The sequence below is a fragment of the Protomyctophum bolini genome, assembly GCF_963924005.1.
Source record: "Protomyctophum bolini genome assembly, chromosome: 18".
In the NCBI taxonomy this organism is placed as follows: domain Eukaryota; kingdom Metazoa; phylum Chordata; class Actinopteri; order Myctophiformes; family Myctophidae; genus Protomyctophum; species Protomyctophum bolini.
Window position 1 is genome coordinate 42,139,745 of NC_137879.1, and position 11,757 is coordinate 42,151,501.

Below are 11,757 nucleotides of genomic sequence, written 5' to 3' on the forward strand. Positions count from 1 at the left end.
ATTCTCCTCCTAATGGCTTATTTTGTAAACAAAATAATAAAAGAAGGAAGTCGTTCTACTTGGAACAGATGAACATTTATTGTTAAAGGCTTGTAAAGTCAAGCTGACAGACGTTGAAACCTCCGTCTCACCTGACTGCTCTTCTCTCAAGCTGTTCACACAGCTCCTGGATGTAGAAGGAACCTTCCTTAATGTGCCGGAATGATTTGCATTCCTCCACGGTCGACATGCCCATCAGGAAGTCTGCGTCGTCTGGAACCTTTTCGTCCCGGGGCGACGAGACAGAGTCTTCCTGGGTGTCGGGGGTGGCAGCAACACCCCCCGCTGGTAGTCGCTCCCCTGGCAGGCCTGGATGAAGAACAGCTTGGGCTTCCCTGCCACGGTGAGAGCGTTCCTGCTTCTGAAGGGCTGAGTCAACTCTCTGAGCGAAACCTTCTCACCATCCGAACCCGACACGCATCCCATGTCGCCGTGAGACAGCACACACACCACCTGATGTCAATGAAAGAGGCACAATGAAAGTGTGCCAATGCACAGGGAAGGACTGACACCTCTGTGTAGATGTTCAACACCTCCTACCAAAGCATCTGCCTCGCTGAAATCTCCTCGTCCCAGTTCTTTCAGCACACGACGGATGCCCTCCGCTGTCTGGTCGGAGTGTGTCTCCACCTCAAAGCCCAGCTTGGAGAACACCTTGCTCAGTTCCTCTGTGTGACACCATGAGGAGAGAGAGAGAGAGAGAGAGAGAGAGAGAGAGAGAGAGAGAGAGAGAGAGAGAGAGAGAGAGAGAGAGAGAGAGAGAGAGAGAGAGAGAGAGAGAGAGTTTATTGACAGAAATATCAGAAATAGATCAGATCAGAACAGATCACTAAAGCAGGGATACGAACCCTGGTCTTTCAGAGTTCCTGGTCGGTCATTCAGCTCGTCCACGGTGAATATCTCGTTGTTGATGATCAAACACGTCCCGCGTGGGATATGAGTCAGTGTGTAGTATTCATTCTGTAGGACACACACACACACACACACACACACACACACTATTGCGTAAAAACAGCAAAACAACAATTGGCCAAAGTGTGGTGAATTTATGTTCATCTTTTCAGAAATCAATCTCACTTTGTCTAGATCGATACTGTCTGTTACTGTAACTTTTACAGTAGGACAACGATGAGAGATGCTCTTCATTCAAAGTCAAGTGCAAGTACTGTATATATAAATGTATGTGATATATATTTAATACTGACAGGTGTTACTATCATGACCAACAGTAGAAGACTCCCTACACTAAAGCTGTGGAAAGAATAACATGAGGAATACATAAATTCATACAATTACAGATTATATTCCATCGCTAATTCCCTATTCTCTCAAATGTTTTACCTCAACAAGATCTGAGTCAGGCTCTGTGTTTGGAAGACTCTGCTCATCTGGGAGGGATGGCGTAGTCTGGCCTACAGACAATGAATACATATAGTTACATTACACTGTAGTCTGGCCTACAGACAATCAGTGCCATTGACATGTTCTTATGGGAGCATTAGTGAATAGTGACAGTAGAGGTCAGATGAATGTGTTGCCTTTGAGTTCCCTTATGTAAAGTGGGCATGCATCAGGTAGTTATGTTGCCAAATCAGGCCCGTGAATTAATTATCTTCGGCCCGCGGGATGATATTTAATTAGTATTAGAACTGGCCCTCTGGTATATTGCACAGACCACTATAATACTACAAGTCCCACAATGCACTGCAAGTGCATTAGTGCGTATCGAGGGCCTGTGAGCGCAAGCCTGCGTCTTCTCTTCACTATTGATCAGGAAGTATATTGTCTTTTACCTACCCCTCTCCCCAAAACTGTATAAACGAAGTTTGCCTGGGACAGTCCGGCCCTAGACTTGTACAGTACCAATTTATTTATCTTGGCCCACTGTGTATTTGAGTTGACATCCCTGTCCTGTCCTAACCTAACCATAACCGCAAGCACGATAACAGACGCTAGTCGGACTAATGCCCTGTCTGGATTACATGCGGTCCCCCCACACACACACATACGCACGCACAACACATGCACGCACAATGCACATGTGATAATAGTTTGAATGATATTATAGACTAACCTGCAACCTGCATCACACCTCCAGTATTCAATCCAGTAGAGAGTCTAGCTGCTGCTGCTGTCACACTGCTGGACTCGTCATGCTGTATGTAGAACAAAAGAAGATGTATTTATCTATTTATCTATTTACAATCAGTTTAATCTAGTATTGACCTTACAGCTTTGGATAAGAGGTCAAATGAAAGGAAGGCATCAATGTACATAATGTCATATGTGTAGATATATATCTGTAAAAGTGTGTTCTGGGGTTAGTTCTGATAGTTGGTTGAAAGAGCCGAAATGTCGTTGTTAAAAGGTTCTCCAACAGACAAGATGAAAACCGTTTGGGAGAACGATTTGGGGAAGACACTGTCTGACGAAATGTGGGGTTCCATCCTCACTTCTATGTGTGTCTATGTATCGTTAACCCTTAAATGTGGGGTTCCATCCTCACTTCTATATGTGTATCTATGTATCGTTCACAGAGCACACATTAACAAAGATCACTAACTTTGCAGATCAAATCCCTGAATTACAGTTGTTGTTGTACCCTATTTTATTTATCAACTCACACTTATTACAATATCTTTGTTAACTGCTTATATTTAGTATGGCTTCTTGTTGTTATTGTTGCTATTTTACTTATTCACACTCATATCTGACTCCCCCTGCCCTGGGTAATTTTTTAAAGAAAATTATAACAAATATTTTGAAAACAAAAGGACAATTTACAACCACGCCATCAATATTATTAACTATCATTTATACGAATTGATAAGCATTATGTCTGGGTTATGGGCGTTAAATGCATGATAAACTTAACAGTAAATACATTTGGAGGGAATGATCAGTAGGCTGTCCTGAACCATATATGTTTGTTATATGTATATATAAATTGACTGTACATTTTGTCTGTTATTATAAATGTTTTGTAAAGAAGTAGAGTGTAAAGTTATACTCTAAAGGTGTAGCTTTTATAGGACTGTCCATTCTTAATGAACAGCACCCTATGAAGCTTGACATAATGAATAAATGTAAATATTATTTGCATAATAACGTCCTTATAAAGTTCTGAGTAGATATGTATAATTAGTCGTGCTGTATATCAGAGACAGAGTGTTAGACAAACCCTCAGACAGGTCATTAGGTCCAGTGTTTCCACAAAATATACAACTTCCTCTCTCATCTCTCTTTCATTCTTCTTCTCGTCTGTTCCATTCTAAGCCCATTTAGTTTTTTTTTGTATCTTTTCTTCTCTCCACTATCATCTTGTCTTGTGTTTTACACTACTTTATACTGCTACGACATCTGCATTCCACCACAGGGATTAATACATTATCATATCATTCTTCAGCAGCAAATTTCTTTTCAGTCTTTCAAACAGTGTCATGTTTGTCTCATGTCCCACCTTGAAGTGTCCTCCGTTCCTCGTCACCATGTCTTCTGTTTTCTCCATCAGAGGTGTTACCTCTGAAATGTCCCAGTTGTTACCACATAGAACATGGTACCTGTGCTGTTTCACCCAACGTGACTCTGTGTCCTAGTTGGGCTCCACAGCCAGCTAAACTCTCTCCCATACGCATCCTCCAAAGAACAGGCATAAGTGTTGTACATGGACTGGGTTTAATATAGGAAAGTGTAAAACTGAAACAAAGAAATACAGAGAGAACATATAAATACACAAAATATAAACCACTTGTTACAGGTAAGAATAACAAGGCACTGAAGGCAGTATAATGTAGGTATCTATATATACAAGTGAAAAGGTGTACCCATACTCATTCTTCATGCTCTATCTCCGACCGAACCACACTTTCACCACACATCTCTATATGCAAAATAAATTCGGCACGCTCCCCGAACTGACATAGCCTATTTTTTAGCCGTTCAAGTGTCTTATTTGCTCGGCAAATATTACTTTTATGAAAATCATGATCGAGCCAGCAGATAAACGGGTGCCACAACACGCCGAGAAACAAGGAATTTAACCACGCTACTTGCATACACTGCAACTCGCTTACAATTCGCAAACCTGGCAACACCCTGCCTCATACGTCACCAGCTCTGTTCTGTCCGTTTTTGATGGGCGAGTGGACATTTAATGCAAATAAATTAATTATAGGTCCAGCAAGCAAATCATGATGGTCTGTTTGTGCTCAATAGGTCACAATAACATTCCGAAATTAGGTGTTGGGCTTTGTATGACATTTTCCCCAGTAGTAGTTGCATAATCTATCTCAGCTTTGGCTTGATAGCACACATGCTAACAGTGGTGAACACAACGTTAGCAGCATTTGATGACAGGTTGCCATAGCAGCGTACAGTGTGCGCAGACCTAACGTCAGTTGTTTACCACAGAAACACACAATGTAACATTATAAACTCATGTAACCTTGCGTGTCTTGATTGCCCCTTTTTTATTTGACCAAGACAGACCATGCTAACGGTGTTAGCGCGTTAGCATCACACAGCTTATGACAATCCAAACGTTTTTAATGTGAGATGTTCTGGTGAGTTGGTGATCACAGAGGATTTTAATGCAAATAAATTAATTATAGGTCCAGCAAGCAAATCATGGTCTGTTTGTGCTCAATAGGTCACAATAACATTCCGAAATTAGGTGTTGTGCTTTCTATGACATTTTGGCCAGTAGTACTTTCATATCTGTCTCAGCTTTGGCTTGATGGTAGCACATGCTAACAGTGGTGAACACAACGTTAGCAGCATTTGATGACAGGTTGCCATAGCAGCGTACAGTGTGCGCAGACCTAACGTCAGTTGTTTACCACAAAAACACACGATGTAACTTTATAAACTCATGTAACCTAACCTTGCGTGTCTTGATTGCCCGTTTTTTAAGACACACCATGCTAACGGTGTTAGCGCGTTAGCATCACACAGCTTATGACAATCCAAACGTTTTTAATGTGAGATGTTCTGGTGAGTTGCTGATCACAGAGGATTGTGTATTATATCAACCTGGGATTTTATAATAGGCTATAAATTGCATTTTACATTTATTTTTGTCTCATGAAAAGCGTTAATGACCTGACAATGACAAAACAATTATCTTATTTCAATTGAAGTGAAAAACCATTTATTTTATTTCAATTTCAGTTCGTTAGCATCACACAGCTTACAGGCTCAGTGTTGCATGTAGAATACTTTCAAACATGACAATCCAAACGTTTTTAATGAGAGATGTTCTGGTGAGTTGGTGATCACAGAGGATTGTGTATTCTATCAACCTGGGATTTTATAATAGGCTATACATTGCATTTCACATTTATTTTTGACTCATGAAAAGCGTTAATGACCTGACAATGAAAAACCATTTCTTTTATTTCAATTGAAGTTTGCTTTGGACCAACACCACTACACACACTACAACTCGCTTTTCCAATAACCCATCCGTTACTACAGTGGCGGAACAACATTGGGCCGGGCCGGGGGGTGAGACAGCACGACCGGGCCTCAACGAACCTGACTCCCAACAGCGTCCCCCCCCCCCCCCCCCCAAACGGGGAAAAAATAATTTATGCTAACAGTTGCTGCTAATTTGAGCAGGCGTACATGAACGAGAGAGGAGTTATATGTGTGAGGAGCTGATCACAGTCACAGATAGAGAGGAAAAGTGTTATATTTTGCCTATTATTTCTGCTATATATTATTGATCGCGTCTGTGTCTGTCTGTGACATTGCGCAGCAGTGCACACACACGAGAGAGAGAGATAGAGAGAGAGAGAGAGACGTAGAGAGAGAGAGGTGCTGCGTGTTAAAAAAAAATAGGCTACTACTCATCTTTGTGTTCTGTTTCAACAATATTGGACAAAGTTTGAGCCACAAACACATTGCTCTCTCTCTCTCTTCTCCTTTTCTATAAATTAAATAGGCCTATTCATGATTCTGCTTATAGAGAAGTAGCCTATGTTAGTTTGTTTTATGGACTTGAGAGCTACTTTCAAATCCCTTTCTCACAATCTACAACACAACGTTATCATTGTCATTGTGCTATAATAATAACTAATAACCCATCCGATGTGGAGTCAACTCCCGCCATTTCCTTCTTCCCATAGTGCGTGGCGAAGTAACTCTGGGATTGAGTGGCCGCGTAGCGGCCACGAAATTCTAGTTTGATACAACTGTAAAGAATCAGCAGGTAAGGACGAGTAATGTAAATAGCATTTACATAGGCTCAAAGTAGGCTCAAGGCCAAAACTAACATCCCTGCTATGCATGGCAAGAAAGTATACAAACAAGTAGAACATATGTCACAATATGTCCCAAATTATAATGTCACAATGGTAGACAATACATCGACTTACACATTTTGCCACTCAAAGGGCTAGAAACCAGCAGATGGAACTTCAGAGAACACACAAACATGTTGCTGTGTTCTCAACATGTAGAAAATGCAGAACCAGGATCACTTCCTGTACTATAAGGACTGCAGCACAATGAGCACATTCAAATATACAGCGCCCCCTGGAGACAGGGAGGTACTAACTTAAAGAATGATGTAGCAACTATGCCACCTAGTGGCAGTAAGCAAAAACAGGGAATATGTTCCATGACAGTACCTGTAGCCACATTTCTCCAGGATCCTCCTCAGAGGTTCTTCTTCAGCCTCGATGTACTCCTCAACACGTCTCCCTCCCAGCCAGTATCCCCACATGAACAGAACCAGAGCGTGTCTCCAGACTGTGTGCCCCAGCAGCTCCATGTGTTCCTCCACTGATCTCCTGTCAGCTTCACAGAAACTGGACCTGCCATTGACAGTCACCAGGACAGCGTGGGGTCCAGGAGAACACAGAGTCACACCGTGTAGAAGGACGTCTTTGGTCTTCTGAGATGGAGGTGTAGTCGACCAGTCTGGACACATCACCACACTCACTGTTCTGTCAGCAACTCGTCTCTGTTGTCTGGCACATTCTGTCAGTTTAGGCTGGGTTTTAAACTCCTGGAATATGAGGTTAACTGTATGTTAGTCATAATAATAATAATAATAATAATAATAATAATAATAATAATAATAATATGATGTTAACTGTATGTTAGACATAATAATAATAATAATAATAATAATAATAATAATAATAATGAGGTTTACTATATATTAGTCATAATAATAATAATAATATGAGGTTTACTATATATTAGTCATAATAATAATAATAATAATAATAATAGTAATAGTGATAATAATAATAATAATATGAGGTTTACTGTATGTTAGTCATAATAATAATAATATGAGGTTAACTGTATGTTAGTCATAATAATATGAGGTTTACTGTATGTTAGTCATAATAATAATAATATGAGGTTTACTGTATGTTAGTCATAATAATAATAATAATAATAATATGAGGTTTACTGTATGTTAGTCATAATAATAATAATAATAATATGAGGTTTACTGTATGACTGGTGTGTCGGAGCCCAACAGCCTTTAGCCTTTAGCCTCAAATATTTAGGCTTTTTCTACTACCGGTATTTTGTAAAACTTTTTTAAATGGTTCAAATAGCCAATCTACATCGACACGTTGTGAGCTTGTAGATTGGCTATATTACCATTTGTAAATGTTTTTTTTTGCTTCAAAATATTAAAGAAATGGCCAAAACGTTTAGTCATAGACATTAACATGCTAACATTAGCATGTTAGCATGATAGCATTAGCATGTTAGCATTAGCATGTTAACAGCATGTTAGCATTTTAGCATGTCATGTTAGCATTAGCATGTTAGCATGTTAGCATTAACATGTTAGCATTAGCATGTTAGCATTAGAATGTTGGTGGCAACGTAATGCGCAATAAACTAAGACAAAATACCCCATTGAAAGTCAATGGGGAGACCTGGCTCACATGTAACCAAATGAGAGGCTAAATTTCATCAAATGGTGGTCCGTGGCTCAAATGCTGCACAGACTTGGCGAGCTTCAGGCACCCAGAAAAAAATCCTGAAATTTTGTTTCTAGTGTATATTGATATTAATCACATGCATGGATGCCACACACATAATAGTTTAACTCACTGGATAAACTCACTGGATTATAATTTCTTCAGACAAAAGGATCCCAGGCTTACGAGGTAGGCCTATGATTATTCACTTATGAATGTATAGGCTACTGTTCTTTATCGCGCAAACTGACAGTGTCGAGGGCCCATGCCCCCCCTCCCTCTCTCTCTCTCTCTCAAAAGACGACTTTTGCATTGACATATATCCGATATTTTAAATATTGGATATGCTTTACCTCTGCAAAGGTGTGAGTGAGCATCCGCCTTGGTCCCGAACTTAATTCAATAAATTATAATTATATTGCTTCAGCGGAGCACGCACCGTTGTAAGCTTGGAAATCTTTTAATTTCCTTTGGTGTCCTTTGATGGATTGATGTCAGTTTGTACATATATAGTAGCCTACAGTGGTAATATACAATGGTGCAAAAACAACATAACATAAAAGCCCTAACTGTCCTGCTTCTACATGTGTAGAATTATTAAATTAATAGAGTGCGGGCTATATTTGTGACCGCTGCTGTGATTTCTTTCCAGCAATTCTTTTTTTTGTAATTTGTGAAGCCGCTATATAGTCTGCGGCTGCAAAGCCTTTTTTCTTTTTTTGACAGACGGATCTCAGACAAACTGCTGTCTGCTGAGTCAAGCTTGAAGCCTTTTATGGTGCGATATGGGGCGTGGATCAATGCAGATGAGGTTGTCGGGTGCTTTTCCGATCACTTTGCACCCGCTGCATTCAGTATGACATACACCTGAGATACGCTTGTGCACCTGTGGTACACACCACTCTCTGAATAACACGTCATCTCAACGTAGCTTGATCGGACGGATAAATACGATATCTGTTTCCGCCACCGTTACACTCTGGCGCATTTCGTTTTTGAAGAATGAGGACCATTGTGTCCAATGGGGGTAGCCGGGTAGGAGTATAAAACATATTGCATTTAACTTTAAATCAAAGGCAAATACGTATAACGTTTTAAAATTTAACTTTATTTTACTTATATTTCAATAAATTGAACTTCAACAAACCAAACAGAATTAATAGGACATGGGACTTCATATATAAACTGGAAACTAAATCATTTGACCTATAATATATTGAGTAAATGTTAATTAGAAGCATCTTTATACAAACACAATAAATAGAAAAACTGAATTTACAAATCCAGTATTAAACTTAATGTATACATCAAAACAAGCCATGTGATATACAAATTTGATTGGCAAAATAAATTATATTAAATAAATAAAGTCTAAAGGCATTTGACAGATGTCATGTCACTGCTACTGAACAGAAACTATAGTTCATTACTGAAAGCCTTCTCTGTCTCGTATATAAGGTTCTGTAATTTGTGTTTGAACTCAATTTGATGCTTTTGAGGCAGTGACCGCATGAAATCTACCACAGGCTGGAAGTATCTGGCACATTCATCTCTCTGGTCTGAGAGCTGTTTGAGAGAAGTGTTGAGGATGTCATTTCGCTTCTCTCCAGCAGCCTCCACTGCTGCCACTCTCTCCTCTTCTCCATCTTCTCCATCATAGCCTCAAGGTCAGGGCCCCCTGAGTTCTCCCCCTTCCTCTTCTTGGAAGGTGGGGGTTCAGAATCGGATAATGTGGGAACAGCAGCTGGAGATGGGGATGGAGCAGGAAGTGCAGAGGGACCAGGGAGAGACCAGGAAGTAGAGGGCTCAGGGAGAGAACAGTAAGTAGAAGGAACAGGGAGAGACGAGGAAGTAGAGGGACCAGGGAGGGAACGTGGAGGAGGTGCTGGAGCTGGAGAGTCCAGTACAGCGGGGCCAAACTCTTCCATGCTGATGGTGGACAACTCGTGTTCAGTCAATGGGGCCTCCAATAACTGACTGAAGGTCAATTTAGCGACAGGCTGCTGGGAACTGCTGGGAACAGGCGGCTGTGAAAAAGCAAAGGGAAAGTTTTAAGAACAAATTAAGTTCACGTTTGACAACATGAATATCCTAACATAGATACATATCTAAAATATCTTGTCTTTATGGACAAGGTGGCAACAGTGTTCCAAACCGCAACAAGTAGACTATATATGTAATTGATTGTATGTTGTCTTGTCACGACTATGGTCGTGTGTGGTTATGATTAATTATGAGTGTTATGATTTATGAGTGTTATTTTGGATTATAAATATATATATATGTTTATTGCTAATAGTATATATATATTTATATGGTGGTATATTGTTATAGTATATATATATGTATGTGGATTATCTTAGGCCTAGATGTCTTCTAATATATATATATATATCTATATCTGTGCAGCAGTTGTTATGAACCTGTATTAGACTAACTCTCCTCCCATGCAGAGTATACTAATGGGTCTTCAGACAGACTGATTGTCATCAGCTGTGTGTCTGGGGTAACCCTGTTGGCCATGACCATGGAGGTCTGATCAACCTCCCTGATTGGCTGACGGTCACGTGAGCGAGCTAGCGGCCGCGGCTCTCTCACTACATAGCCCATTCATGCCCAGCCCAGCGCTGGGGAAACACTTCTAAGGTCTTTCCCCCATCCGTCGTACTACTGTCGCCAACTGTTTTCGTTTTGTTCTTTAATTTGTGAAGTTGAACCTTTGTTTGTTTAGATAAGTTTTCCCTTCGGAAAGGAATAACTTTAGTTTTGTTTTGTGATCCGGTTTGTATTAATTTAAAGTTGAAGAGCCATTTATTTTGTACTATTGTTAATTATTATATTTATTCACTATCCTACTGAATAAATACTTGCATTAAGGCCTTGGTTTCCGTTTCTCCTACCTATCTTACATTACCTTTTACCCCTAGACATCTGGTTTTGTAACATGTCTATTTAATCATTATCAAAACCCCGTTCCAGTAAAAATGGTGTCAACCAAACGAAAAGGAAACCCCTCAGGGCCAATACAGCATATCACAAAAAAAGAACGAAAACAGACCCCTCCGGGCTAAATACAGTAAACCCAATAAGAAATAAAAAGATGACCACAGAGGTCCCAGAAACCACCCCACAGGGTCCAAACGGGCCCACTACCCTCGAAAATACAAACAAGACAACCCCCTAGGAGCAAGCTAACGAGAAAAAAAAGGCAGGAAAATAATACAGTATTTATTTTCTAATGCAGGACGAGCGAAGTACTGGAACACAGGGCTTTATTGCTTGCCAAACAACAGGATAACACAGGATGCCTCACAGGGCTAGAACGATCACAGGTACACACACACGCGACGTATTGGAGACAAATTAAGACAGAACACAGAAATAACACAGGAGCAACACATAAATACCAACAAGCCGTGATGGCAATATTGTCCGCAGCTGAGTCTCTAGGTGTTAGTCTATCAGGGGGCGGTGAAACACACCGGGGGGTAAGGAGCAAACATAAGGACGGCGGTCCAGGCGTGGTACGTCCTAGGACAGGACGTGACACATATAGTGACACACAATAGTCTACTATTGATATTGATCCACTACAATGACAGATCCGTGAAAGGATTGTGATTAGGCATGTGGAAAATAATCGATACGTATCGATACATCGATTATGACGTGCGCGATGCGAGTGAATCGGTTCATTCACTGTGTATCGGTAAAATTGACGGGTGAAATATCGATGCATCGTTCGCGGAGTGCTTGCATCGGT

The 11,757-nt window shown here is 40.4% G+C and overlaps 1 protein-coding gene across 1 annotated transcript; it reads right to left on the minus strand.

The window, feature by feature from the left end:
* Positions 1 to 234: 234 nt before the first annotated feature.
* Positions 235 to 6,973, minus strand: LOC308333706 (caspase-8-like; the record flags this gene model as incomplete). Its single annotated transcript, XM_080790159.1, has 7 exons — positions 235 to 492; positions 580 to 707; positions 888 to 999; positions 1,381 to 1,451; positions 2,114 to 2,195; positions 3,500 to 3,599; positions 6,672 to 6,973. 7 exons carry the CDS (start codon positions 6,971 to 6,973, stop codon positions 235 to 237), a joined length of 1,053 nt encoding a protein of 350 aa, XP_080646285.1.
* Positions 6,974 to 11,757: the final 4,784 nt, after the last annotated feature.